We start from the raw sequence: 13,627 nt of genomic DNA, 5'->3' as shown, positions 1-13,627 counted from the left end.
TTTTCCACTGTGACTGTTGGACACACTCCTACAACTGCAAGGCTTATTGTGACTGCATCTTCCCAGGTAGTGCTCACTCTAGTGACTTACTGAGGAACTTGAGCAATGGCTGGTAATTTTACAGCTCCAAAGCTATGAATGCCATGGATGCATTATCAGTGATCTTGATCTACAAGCCAAACTCCCTATGAGCATTTACAATTCAGCATGTTGCCCATTTTTCTTAGGAGCTTTTTACAGTCTATGAATCACAGTATCATAGAATGTCCTGACTTGGAAGGGACCCACAAGGATGATCGAGTCCAAATCCTTTCCGCATATGACAACCGCACAGTTCACACCTTGTGTCCTTGAACACTGTCAGGCTTGGGGCTGTGACACCTCCCTGGGGAGCCAGTTCCAGTGCTCCAGCACCCTCTGAATAAGACCTTACAAATCCTTGGCAAATTCAGCAGCCTTTCTCTCCTTCCCCTCCTGGCTAGTAGGTGTGTTCTCTTTCAATCCAGCTGTTTTCAAATAGCCTCTTTGTACCAGAAACAGATATCTGTGGTTTTTTTCCCCACAGAGCAAGAACTGCTTAGTAAGTATCATATTATCAAAGCCAATTGCTAGAAACAGTTGTTTTCTCACCACAGTTAGGATTAACATTTTTTCCACTACGGGGAGTTCTGCAGTTGTTTGCATTGCAAGTCACTGATGACAAACCATAACATTTCTTCTATGCAAACACATTTACTTAGCATAAAATGCACAGTGCTCTGTTATCTCCGAACTCAGAAAGGTCAGTCCGCTCCCTGCTCTGGGCTTTTTTGTATGCCCTCTTTGTCAACAAATCTTCCAAATTGCTCCAGAAGCTGCAGCACTAGCACTTCTCTCATCATCTTCTCCTGAAGACAGCGCACTGAAGCACCTCCACCAAAAAAAAATCCAGCAACAGAACAGTCCACCCAAGTAACTCTGCTCCAGACAGGCTTTCTTACAGCCCTGTTTCATACATCTTACTTAGGAAAAAGCAGCATAGTTGCTTTCGCCATTTCTCCTGAATAGGGAAGCTGCTATGGTCACTACTTACAATGAAGATTTCCTCAACCTGTAAATAATACAGATAATCATTCTTCTCCCAGATTAGCCATGCTGTTTTTCTCCTTGGAAACTGAGTATCAGATGGTGTTAACTTCAGGACAACTGGATACCACATATATCATACGATCTGAAAACAAAATGAGCGATTAGCATGGTAACTTCCTGAGCTGCCCTGCAGAATAGCAGAGTGAACAATACAAGGACAAAAGCCTCCTTGGTCACAGCAGTCGTGGGAATGCATCCTATTTCCAGAGCAGGTGACACTGACCTTCAGCTGTAACACTCTCCAAGGACCCCTCCATAGCAAACAGAACTATGTAAGGCTTGAGAATTATGCAGTCCATTGAACCCATACTTCATGTCGAACCCTTCAGATGTCAAGAAATCGTATCATTCAGCCCACATAACCCTGGAATAAAATCTGTATGTATGGGATAGCAGAGGCAGATTTCTTAGTGTCTTGCTAGGCATACGGGGATCTGCAACACACAGCCTGGATACAAACCAAACCTTTGGGAAACTGGCCTAACATCTGATTTTTGTATCTGAACAGGAGCTTGTTGCTATTCCTGACCCTCAGTTCTCTATGCCAGCTATGGTATAAACACATCCCTGTAAAAAAGAAGCATAAGCAGCCTTTTTCCTGCCACCTTCTCTGAAGACTAGCACCTTCAACCTAGCTATATTAAGACAGCAGAAAAAAAAGGCGATTATAGCGAGCCTTTTCATTCAGAGACTTCACATTCTGCACTTTAGGAATAACATCCTTCAGTTCTTTGTAAGCAAAGCTCACAGAAACCATTTGACCTCAGATGACCAGGACCTGGAGACCTGCTACCTGAGTAGCTTGTGACAATCCACGTCCTGAAGTGGCTGCATTACCTGCATGGAGACAGCTATTCCTGTAGGAGACCCAGCCTGCATTAGATGATCCTTTTTAGTGGCATTTTAAAACATTATTACTAGAACGAGGAAGAATTTATGTAACCATTCTAGGTAAAGTATGACCATTTAGAGTCTCTCAACACAATGCAGATACTCACAGTTCCCAAGCTGGCATGGTCCACTGGTTGTCCACCTCTGAAACGCCGTGTTTCAGCAAGCGGCCGTACCCGACTGCTGCCAAGGGTCTTCATCCCAGCTGGAGCTGAGCAGGGTGTTCAGGAGGTTCCCCCTTGCAGTCCAGTCCTGCTCCCACCCAGCCATCGCAACCCCAGATGGGGCATTTTGAGAAACTGCACAGATCCAGCACTTTGTAAGCTTTGCCTACGACACCGTCCCTCATCTCGCAGCTTACAACGACCGTGTCAGATATTTGGGGTTGTGCTAGGACAGCCGCGGCACGCAGAACCCTCAGCTCTGCACAGGTACCATTTTTGGAATCGCTTCCAGACTGGCAGTGCGGGAAGGCTGGAATGTATCACGGATTTGGCCCAACAGCCTGTGAAACTGGCAAGGAGCAGTTGTGCAGTCTGCAGGTAGAGAAGGATCCAGCGGAAGCATTATCACACTGCCAAGGCTAGAACTGCATACCTTGTTGCTGACTTCAGATACTTGATAAAAATGAATATGTTTTTCTGTATATTGAGAATCAAAAGATTTTTTTAAAATAACACTTTTGAAAATATTAACATTATATCAGCACATAGGCACAGAACATGTTCTACCAAATTAAAGCCAGTCCATGACAGAAGGAAAATAAAAATTACGAATGTTTACATTCATAGTTTAATTACATAAAATTCTACTAGTAGGCCTAGTCTCACTGCAGATTTCCTAAGGCACAGAAGCTCTATTTGAAAATAAACCTAGAGCAACCCTCCCTCCAACCCAGTTTTGCTGGTACTTTTTCATATACAGACCCAATAATCCAAGCAGCATATCACAAATGCAAAATATACTGACTAGCACTTTGTGAAGGTTACCAGTTTTGTACCGAAATAAATACAATTTGGTAGTGAAGACTCTATCACAACTTTGTCTTTTTCTCCTACATAAATATCTAAATTCTATTTTCAATTTTAGGTCAAATACGTTGAATACTTCAATTCTTCCTGCATCGGTTAGTCTCATGTTTCACTGATGCAATGACATAACACCAAAACCAATTATCAAATATTAAACTCCATTATTAGGTCCATATTCTTTTCAGTTCGCAGCTGTATATTTATTACAAACAAAACCCTGAGGAATCTGTTGTGTCAAAAGAAATACATCACTGAAATGTATACAGTAGGGAATTCATCCCTCCTTTCACCAAGCATGCAATGCAATATTTATATTGCAGATGTTTTCAAATGCAGTTTTATTCCGGTGACCTATCTGAAGTCTTTACATAAATTTCAAGACAACATTATGCTAGCATCACAAGACGGTACTTAAGGAAACTTTAGTATACACTCCTTTATAAAAGGTTTTGACACAATGGAAAAATCAGTCCAGAAAAGCCCACGTTACCAGGTTTCTTGATAAACAAAATACCATGAAGCCCTGTAACCTGCACGAGCAAGGGTATCCATCACTATAGATCCCTCTCCCATATACCTCTTTTAAATAAACAGGTTTAAATTTCATTCAGTAGACGAGATTCTATCACAACACTGTCCATTTAACTTTGTGCTTTCCAAAAGGCAAGCATACTATAGAAATAAAGTTCCCTACCCAACAGGAGAGAGAAACTCAGTAAACGTGTATGTTTCCTATTCCAGCAGAGGAATCCAAGTTCATTGAAATATTCATTATGGCTAAATCCAGCACACCCTGTTCATAACTTCTTCTTCTTTGTTTGCTCCCCAGAGTTTAGTTTACGTTTCTTAGCAGAAGCTGGTTCATCGTCTTTTTCATCATCTTTTTCATCATCTTGAAACAAAAGAGAGAGTTAATCAAAGTCAGCAAAGGCAGTATATCTTGCTCTTAAACACCATCCCCATCTCAGAACAACTGACTTAACCACATCTGAGATGCCCAGAGAAAAGACAACATTAACTGACAACACCCTAATTTTTGGAATGTGGACAATATGCAGACAGAATAGGAATTATTACTTGTTATAACTACCACAGATCACTGAGGAAAACTGAGTAGAGGTCTTGTTATGTTACTGCATAGTACCTGTTCTAAAAAAATATTATTTGAATAGATAAGATAAAAAGCTAGAAAATTACATTTTAGATATAGGAAGTAATGTCAAGGTCAATTAATAGTTTATCTGCTCAGTATTTGGATGAAGGCTAAGAGAAATGGGGTGCGGGGGGTAGGGGAAAAAAAAGCAGACAGAACAAATGGAGCAGGACAGAACCATAAGAAATGCCACAGGGGAATGAACACCCAGAACAACAAAAAATGAGCACGACAGCAAGAAAACTTTCCTTCTGAAAAGGTTTGCTGACAACTTTACTGGTAAACCAAAACATTATCACGTGTACTGGAAGGCCAGAATTTCTTCTGTTTTTGTTCTCTTGGTGTTACTGCCTATTTTCTTTCTCCAGCAATTAAACAAAAAAATAAAAATTCCTCCCTTCTGTCAAATATTGCTTTACTTCCTATAGTACCATTACAGCTTGTACCACAACTAAAAGTGAAGAGGACAGTAAATATTTCCTTCAGTAATCTGTCACATATACATTTTATTTAATTCCCTCGGCCTCCAAGTTTTGCAAACATTATAAAAATAATCTGACCTACCCTAGAGTCAAGACAGCTCTCATACCACTTTGTTTTAACAGTACCATGACCAAACCTGCTAGTTTCATACAACTACCATTCTACAGACTCTTTAATCACTCCCTGCTCCTGCTAATTACAATGGCAGTGGAGCGGAGGGATTGCTGGAGAGTCCATGCCCGTCGTGGGAAGGCCAGTGCGCACTGAGGGGTAACCAGCCCTGCATGCAGCAGGGCCAGCACAACCGGCCTGGGCAGGGAGGGCTGCAGCCACAGAGCACCCCAAGAATCCCCCACCCACCCAGTTCGGCTTTGGCCACCCAAACCCGGCACCCACCGCCCCCGCACCGCCAGGCCGGGCCCTCACCCGGCTCCAGGCGCTCCAGCTCCTCATCCGGCAGGAACCGGGCCCTGCCGGCCGCCCGCGGCGCGTCCGCCCCGTTGTCCTCGTAGATGTTGGACCACTTGATGGCCATGTCCAGGGCAGGCGGCGGGGGGGGCTTCTTCTCGGGCTGGCTGTAGCTCTCCGGCGGGGGCACGGCGTTGGTCTTCCACACCTTGAACTCCCGGGGGGGCTGCAGGAGAGAGCAGAGCACCGTCACACCGAGCCCCGGCCCCGCCACACCGGCGGGTACACCCCTCAGGCTGCACCCCAGAGCCCTCCGACCCCCGCACCTCCTCGGGCGCCCGCAGGACGCGGCTCTCCCAGTCGATCTGCTTGTTGAGCGGGTTATAGAGGAAGGCGGGCGGCTGCGACACCCTACGGAAGAGCTCGTCGGGCGGCGGCAGCCGCGGCCGTCCCCCCGGGCTGCCCCCCGCCGCCGCGCCGCCCCCCGCCCGGCGCTCCTCGGGCTGGGGCTCGTCGGGCTCCGAGTCGGAGCTGGAGCTGCCGTAGGCCGCGAAATAGCCCAGGGGATCCCCGCTCTCGGCCGCCATGGCGGGGCCGGCACCCGCGACACGGTCCGCACGGAAACGCCGCCCGCGCCGAGGGTTCCGCCCCGCGCCGCCGCAGCCCGCACCCCGCACCGGCTCTGGGGCCGCCCGCCGGGACCTGGCTCCGCGCTGGCCCTCGGGAGGCGAAACCCACGGTCGTTTTCGCGTGGGGGGTCCCAGCTGGTACCCGGGCAACCCCGCGGGGATTTTTTTCTCTAAGTGACCATAGACAAACACACATGAAACTGAAAAGACCTCTGTTTGTCTTTTCTTTTTAACACCTGCATGCCTAAGCTGAGGCAAACAGCCTCAGCTGGTGTGCGAGCATTAGCAAACCCGGGGCAGATGAAGCTTCGACCGTCACCTCCCTTTGTACCGGCTGAAGCACCACGGGGGCTCTCTTCACCAAAACGGATTCTTCAAACCTGTTGGAAAAAGTTTGTACTGGACTTCTCTTGTCAACAAAGCCCATACATCTTGTTTTGCACCAGCTAAAATACTGACCAGAGCTGTTCATTACTTACACTACTAAGGAAGCAGGAAGGGGCTTTGGTCATAATATGATTAATTCCTTTATTATGAAGATATTAAACTGGGTACAGCTGATCTCTCATCAATACTATAATCGTTAATTTGAAAGAAACCCTACACACAAAGTATGATGAAAACAACCGCTGAAATGAGCCTACATGGTTCCTGCAACATTTGCAAATCCTTCTTTGTGTCACACTCCTCAGCAGCCAAAAGTTTTGTTTCTCCCTTACTATTAAAAAAATAAATATCTTAATTTAAGAATGAAGTCAATATATGCATGGCTGGAAGCAACACTTCCCACATATTTAAGATGAGTGATTGACTCATTTGAAAAAAAAGCAAGAATCAGGTTAGCCATACTAGTCATGAACCACAGAAAGTGCAGTTAAGCAACAAGGTGTTAATTTCACATGCATGCTTTCCCTATGCACTGCCTGTGAATGCAGTCCTACAGGCACAGGTGTTTCACATTCAGTCAGTCGTTCCACCAAAGACAAACCTCTCTAACAGGAGAATGAGAACAAGAGCCTCCCGCACACAGAAAACCACACATCCAGATACTGGCACAAACTGCTCCTGCGACCTCTACATTTTAATGATGAGAGAGGCAGACAGGAAAACAGGCAATTATACCAAAGAATTTATTCCAAAAGTTGTGATAAAAATATTTCAGTTTTTTAAAAAATGCACATTATAAACATTTGGTAAGAGAATACATTCATTTAAAGTCTCAGGTTAGCAGGCTGACCTGCAGGAGCGATCCCTCCTCGGGCAGGCGTCCCACGGGCTGCACCGCGGGACAGGCAGCACAGATCGCGCCTCCGATTGAGATCTGCAGGGCTGGCTTCGGCAAGAGCTGACGCACTTTTCCAGTTAAAGCCAAGTTTGCTCGCTCTCCTCCATCACAAGAAACCAAGAAGGAAGACCCAAACCTAAGCACCACTCTTGGGTTACAGTGGGCATTTAGGCACATCCATTTTTAGACATCCCAAGTATGTGCAACTACAGTTCAAGTTCATGGAAGAGAGTGATTTAAGCCTCCCCTTTCCATGTCAGAGAGCAAAATTTTGCTTGCATATTTAGGCGCTTAACTTCTAGAGTACCTTCTAAACCAAGAACTTTTGTCGAAAAGCATTTTCATTGTCCTGACAGTCCATGACCTTAGATGTATAAAGAAAAACAAGGATTTTTATAAAGACCAAACAGAAATCCACGTCTTCATCAAATGTAAACTATTCATATACTAAGTGGAGAGTGTAGCGGAACATTGCAGTTTATTTTAACCTACTTCCAAACCCACAGTAAATATGAGAAAACAATTAGAGACTATACTGAGGTCCTGCAGACCGCCTGTCTCCACAGAAGGTGAGCACAGCTTAGGAATATTACCTGGGTTTGAATTTGAATGGAATTACATGGCTATAGTGCTGTATGAGAGCCAAAATAATTTAAAGCCTTAAATACAAATCTACCCTTTGATATACTGAAAACATCCCGTCACTTTAGAGTGTAGTACTGCAGAACACAACTGTACACATTTCCAACTAAGAGTTTGTCTTTGCCCAGTAACTTTAAAGTGATCACAGGCCAACATCATAAAAAGTAGATTACAACTCAAGAGCAGAGTGTGAGAGAAACAGAGCATGTTACATTGTGTCAAGAAATGAGAACCTTCCCATGTTGAAATAGTTTAAAATGCATTTGACTCTAGACAATTTGAAATGTAAACCTGTCTATTTGCTTTGAAGAGTCGGTATCTGAAGTGCAACATTTCCAGGAGTTCCTCAGGCATGGATACTTTCTTGCTACAGGACTCCTGCCTACTGGGAGAAAACATACAAGCTTTGCATCTAATAGCATTATACAATAACATTTTCTTACAGCCCACACGATGCTGTTACAGCAGTTTACATTCTTTTTCCAGTACTAATGAGAATTTATATTTAAAGTGCATCTTCAGAAATCTCTAACTAATATACAAGAACAATATGCTAAGACTTGTGGAAGCACATTTGCTGATGCAAATCACTGCAATACTGAGTGCCTTTTGACTTGAAGGACAGAGAACAAAGTTTGGGCACTAAGAGATTTCTTGCAAACATAGCTACAGATTTGGCCAGATTCGATGGGTTTTTTTTTGCAAATGGAGCTGCACACACCTACATAGAGGGCAGAATTTATCATAGAGAGAAACTTAATTTTGTAAATGAGGTTAAGCTTTATGGTAAGCAAGCCTGAGCTTTTAGTTCCGAAAGATACTTATCAATACTCAATACTTTTCTCAACCGTCTTTCCCAATTCACCCATCACAGAAACATTTTAGTTTGTGTAGGAACAAAAAAAAATGGTTCAATAACTGCGGCTTAAATATCTGCAACTAAATGTGAAATCTTAAATAAATTGGTTTAAAAACCCAAACCTTTGCATGACCTTCTGAAGAAAAGCTCCCCAAAGAACATAAAATCAAAAAGGTCCAGAGTCATTCAATTACCAAAAAAAAAAAAAAAAAAGTTAAAAACAGTAAATAGCACAGATCATTTCGCCTGATTTTGCTAGTTAACAGTTTGAAAACATTATTTTATCGTTTATAAGACATCAGGTAAGTTTCAGTATCACACTGCGTTCACTGCTGTTGAAGAGAACGTGATCTTAAAGGCAAAAAGCAATTGTCACTTGAAGTGGTACTTTGCTCCTGCTGCTCTGACTGGAGCTCTGGGGGGAGCGGGGGTGCCCCAGGGTCCCCAGGCCCTGGGAGGGTGGCTGAGAAAACAACACTTTCTGCATTTCCCATCTCCGCAATTGGCAAATTCATGGAATGAAGAGAAACAGCAGACACAAATGCAGCAGTGCTATAATCATCTTCTGGATGATGTATCTGGGTAGGTTCTTTGTCTTTTGTCTTATCAAAAAAATTAGATTCATTGGAATGTGACCTAGAAAGATTATTCGTTCCTCCATAGAGTGAGGTCATACAGGTGCTGCAGCTTAGACCTAAGACAAAAAACAAGAGACTTGATTTAATTACAATGTGGTGCACTCTTAAAACTGCGCTCTGATTTAATAACAGTAGGATTGACAACGATCAGTTGTCTGTATTTTTAACAGACTAACCTCCTCATCTCACTTGTGGCATCCCAATGTTCAAGACAAATCAAAAAATACACGCAGGTTATTGAGTCTGATGTGTATGGTTTCTCCATATCTCTGTATCAGCTACTATTTGACAAAGATGCCAATAATTTAAGCTTCATTTTAGAAACTGACTTTAGCCCTTTGACCCATCTTTTGATAGCTTTTTCTCACTATGTTCTTCAAGCTTTTAAAAGTTTCAGCTACATGGTTTCACTCCAAAGCAGACGGCATTTGAAGGCTGTTTTACCCAAAGCCAGAGAAAACTTCAGGCTTTTCACCTCTAGGGTTAAAATGTACTTCTTCCTTCCTTATTTCTCTTTTGAGGGATGTGGAAGAAGAAGTAAGGTTTTTGGTTTAGAAGGCTTATACTATCTTTATCTGCCTTAAAATATGAGTACATAGAGTCACTTGAAGCTTTGCGTGTCAATAAAACCTCTCTGCCTGTATGAAAGAACACATGCTCACACTTACAACGTCTAACTTCAAGTTTTGGCATTGAAAGCATGCAGGGGAACTCCCCTCAGGTTGCATTTGCTTGCTTATCTTCTGCTGAGGTGCAAAGTTTAGCAAAGCCAGAGCATCCTGCCACTGCTGTAGATACCTTCTAGAGAAATGCAAGATGGAAGATAACCACCTATGCTGAGTTCTGAATTAGAACCTCATTGAAAGCAAGACAGAAACGTGAAGGCAGATATATCCATCATAACAACACATGGTAGGGTTTTTTGCAATTCGTTACTTTTCATGTGTTCAGATAGTAAAACCACAAAGCCAGGATACATGCACTAGGATCTTAAACTCAAACCGGTGACACATGCAAGAATGTTGTCCCGAACACTAGAGGAAGCAAAACAAACACGCAAACATGACTTAAAACATTCTTTGAGCTGAATTTTGCAGACCCTCAAAATAAAACTTACGTCTTACAAAAATATTATTATAAACTTCTCACCTTTGAGAGCTTCAAGTTTTTCATTTTTGACTTTCAGCACTACATCAGTTATCTTTTCTAACAGGAAGTTTTGTGTTCTTTCTCGTCTGATAGATTCAACCAAAGCATCTAGTCCCTTTGGGTTTTCTGCTAAGTAGTCCAATAACTTCCCAGTTCTTTTTCTACTGGACGATCGAGAAGAAATTTCTTCTGTGTCCTCTCTCGTGAGTATTTTCTTTGAACGTAGGTAATCAAAGTGTCTCTCAGCTATAATTTTGTCACAGAGATAAGGACGCATCCTTTCTAAAGCCTGAAAAACAAAACAAACTAATATTAGCCAATCTTTCCATTTATTTAGAAGCCTTATATCAATTTAGGTGGCTCTGGAATACATCTCATGTGTCCAACTGCAACAAGACCATGTCTGAATGGTTATGAATGTAGTGGGCAATAGAGATTCCTTCAGTTCTCATGGAAATCTCATCCTAGCACCAGACAGGGTCAATCAACAAACTCTGAAACATAAGAGGCAGTCAATGTTTCAACAGTAGAAGAATAAAGTGAGTTGTTATTCAATAGAAAGACTATTGTGTTTTGACTAACATCTTCCTGTAATGAGTCCTTCACCGTATGAAGTGTATCAGTTCTGAATTCCCCTCCACACTGTCCTCATAGGTTGACAGTTCATGAGGGACAGAAAGAGTAAACACATTAGAACACAAGCTTTAAATATACTTTGCTCTACATCAATGATTTTATTCGGCTCACTTCCCAACTCTCAAATGTAAGACTCCAACCTTTATAATTCTTCCTCAAGACAAGTTTACCCAGACCAAGTTATCCCTGCAGGTTCAGTTTCTGAGGTGTGCTGACACATCACATACCTAGAACCTCTGGTAACACAATGCTATCAAAGTCACTTGAAAAATTTCGAAACAGGTGAGTTTACATCAAATCATCGCTTTGCCTCACGAAGCCACAAAATTTAAAATATGAGAAATAAAAGCTGTGAAGTCAGATTTAATGGACTGTATTTTGATGATAAAACTAATGTCATTTATTTCTACATACTAGGTTTTCATCAAGTCCTCCGATTACTATGGGAGACCCTATAAGATTAAGGGCTGAAGTGCCTCAAATGCTCTTCTGTGAGATGCAGCCATGAACTCAGACACTAACACAAATTGACATACATATTACACATATAGCCTGACTTAAGTAGCTCTTATCTTTTGTTTGGTGTAACTACCGGATGCTAACTATTACAGTATTACCCTGTAAGTTCCACAGAAGCAAGTAACAATTTGAAAAACATATCTCATAAAGCTATGACAAAGCATTTAAAGAAAATTATATATGCATAAGGCTAGTACGAAACCAAAACCAAGGTCCAAATATTCTTTATTATACTTTAAAGGAACATAAAACCCCAAATGAGTCAAACATCAGACACTATAAATTACAGAAGCATGGATGGTCAATAAATAATTGATAAACTGTGACTTTTTAATAGTTTATTATATTAACCGACCACTTGTTGAGGTTGGTTTGCACATTGCTTGCTTCCCAGTCTAGCAGAGATAAGTAATTCCAGACTGAATCAGGATGAAGAGTTCTCTAAGATTCCAGACATCAGTGAGGGGACAGGAAAAAAAAATAAAAATCAGGAAACTATAGAACAAAAAGCCTACAAATAAATAAATAAATCAGTAATTATTACAAAAAGTGATGCTCTACAATACAGAGTCTTCTTGACACCAAGAGAAGCACACACACTTGCAACTAACCCTTGGATACCACCTCAGCTACCCCGCACTTGGGCTGTTTCCCAGCACTTTCTGCGGGACACACGGCCACCCAGAAACCCAAACCCCGCCACTCTGGCCTTGAAACGCGACACGGGAGCGGAACACTCGGAAAAAAATAAAATTGAACTTTCAGGTGAATACCGGACCCCAGGGTTCAAGTTTTCGCGAATCGTTACCAGCCTCTCAGCGGGAATGCCGCTGGAGGCCTGGGCCGCGGGGGCCGCTCCCGGCCAGCCACGGGCAGGACGCCCCGGGGCCCAGCCCGGCCGTGCTACACGTGACCTGCCCGCCCCCGCGGGCGCCCTCCGAGAAGGCGGTGGGGAATTCCGGGCCGCACGGCAGGGGCCCGGCCCGGCCCAGCCCGGCGGCCCCTGGCGGCCCTCCCGCCTCCGCGCCGGCCTCCCCACCTCGGGCGCCCGCGCTGACGGGGCTTCCGCTTCCCCGCCCGGGCCCTGACCCCACCCCACCGCTCCGCGCTACGGGCACGCCGGCCCCTCGGCCCGACCCACCACTTACATCCTTCTTCACCTCGGCCATCTCGTCCTCCGTCAGCAGCCGCCCCGCAGCCCCCGAGCCCGGGCCCTCCATAGCGGAAACCGCTCCACCGGCACCGCCGCCGCTGGGGAGAACCGCCCACGGCAGCGCTTCCGGCCCGGGCCCCGCCCACGGGAGCTCGGTTCCGCCCCTCGCCCGCCCGCTCACCAAAGGGAACTCAGGGCAGGCACTCCGCCCCCACGGTGGCCCCGCCCACCCGCGCATGGCCCCGCCCAGTGGCGCTCGACGCGGCGGGCCGTCGCTCCTCGCGGGCGGTCGGTGACGCCGCGGGGATCGGGTTCCGCGGGTCTGGGCGGAGCGCGGAGGCACCGGCTGCCCGCCCGCCGGCGGGGGCGGTTTCAGCCCTGCCCTCTCCAGGTCTAGTCACCAGGCGGTACCGACGGTCCGTGTCCGCAGCTCGCGGCTGCCTCCCGCGGGTGTTCTGACACCGCTAGAGCCGGTGTCCGGCAGCGGGTGGGTGCAGGCACCGCTGGCCGGTCGTTCCCGGGCCGGACGGCGGCGTTTTACCGGGCGGTGCTGCGCTGTACCGCGGCTTTAGGACGCAGGACTGGTGACAGGAGGTTCCCGCGGGTTTGAGGGACCGACAGAGGCCGAGCCCCGCTGCTGTGCGGGCTGTCCGGGGCTGAGGACAAGCCGGGCTGTGCGCCGTGGAACCGGCAGCAGCTCCAGTTCTACCCCTCCGCAGGCCGGGCAGCCCCTGCTCTCGGGCTCTGCACCGGAAGGGGCCGCTGTTCCGCTGGAGACGCTGCTGCCGCCGGTCTCGGTCCCGGTCCCGCCCCGGGGCCGCCTAACGCCGCGGCGGCTCCGCCCGGCCCGGCCCGCGCCCGAGCGCGCTAATCTTGGAGATAAAGGGCACAAGACAAAACTTAATTAATTAGTATGTTTTCAGCCGCCAATGGTAAAGCTCAGGTTACTGCTGTAGTCTTGAGCGCTTCATTTCCAGCAGTGAAACACGAAAGCGTATAGAACAGGGGCGTCCAACTAATTTT

The 13,627-nt window shown here is 45.6% G+C and overlaps 2 protein-coding genes across 2 annotated transcripts; both read right to left on the bottom strand.

Annotated features, from left to right (window-relative positions):
• Positions 1-3,371: 3,371 nt before the first annotated feature.
• LOC309440631 (UPF0690 protein C1orf52 homolog B) lies at positions 3,372-5,727 on the bottom strand. The gene is made up of 3 exons (XM_082054515.1): positions 5,421-5,727; positions 5,113-5,320; positions 3,372-3,942 (listed from the first exon to the last, which is right to left on the bottom strand). The coding sequence occupies exons 1-3, from the start codon at positions 5,679-5,681 to the stop codon at positions 3,848-3,850; spliced, it is 564 nt and encodes a 187-aa protein (XP_081910641.1). The 5' UTR covers positions 5,682-5,727; the 3' UTR covers positions 3,372-3,847.
• Positions 5,728-6,830: 1,103 nt separating this feature from the next.
• Positions 6,831-12,736, bottom strand: BCL10 (BCL10 immune signaling adaptor). Its single transcript, XM_082054514.1, has 3 exons — positions 12,600-12,736; positions 10,297-10,585; positions 6,831-9,203 (listed from the first exon to the last, which is right to left on the bottom strand). Exons 1-3 carry the CDS (start codon positions 12,669-12,671, stop codon positions 8,836-8,838), a joined length of 729 nt encoding a protein of 242 aa, XP_081910640.1. The 5' UTR covers positions 12,672-12,736; the 3' UTR covers positions 6,831-8,835.
• Between the last annotated feature and the right edge of the window lie 891 nt (positions 12,737-13,627).

Source organism: Streptopelia decaocto (genome assembly GCF_964273445.1).
Source record: "Streptopelia decaocto genome assembly, chromosome: 5".
NCBI classification, from domain to species: Eukaryota; Metazoa; Chordata; class Aves; order Columbiformes; family Columbidae; genus Streptopelia; species Streptopelia decaocto.
Note: the sequence above shows the minus strand (reverse complement) of the source record. Positions and strands in the feature narration are given on the sequence as shown.

Excerpts from the sequence above, each read along its gene's own strand:
- LOC309440631 (XM_082054515.1), bottom strand. The coding sequence starts at position 5,681 with ATGGCGGCCGAGAGCGGGGATCCCCTGGGCTATTTCGCGGCCTACGGC. Across the intron at positions 5,321-5,420 it reads TCCTGCGGGCGCCCGAGGAG|CCCCCCCGGGAGTTCAAGGT; the intron begins GTGCGGGGGTCG and ends TCTCTCCTGCAG. Across the intron at positions 3,943-5,112 it reads GCTGGAGCGCCTGGAGCCGG|ATGATGAAAAAGATGATGAA; the intron begins GTGAGGGCCCGG and ends TTTTGTTTCAAG.
- BCL10 (XM_082054514.1), bottom strand. The coding sequence starts at position 12,671 with ATGGAGGGCCCGGGCTCGGGGGCTGCGGGGCGGCTGCTGACGGAGGAC. Across the intron at positions 10,586-12,599 it reads TGGCCGAGGTGAAGAAGGAT|GCTTTAGAAAGGATGCGTCC; the intron begins GTAAGTGGTGGG and ends TTTGTTTTTCAG. Across the intron at positions 9,204-10,296 it reads AAAACTTGAAGCTCTCAAAG|GTCTAAGCTGCAGCACCTGT; the intron begins GTGAGAAGTTTA and ends TTTTTGTCTTAG.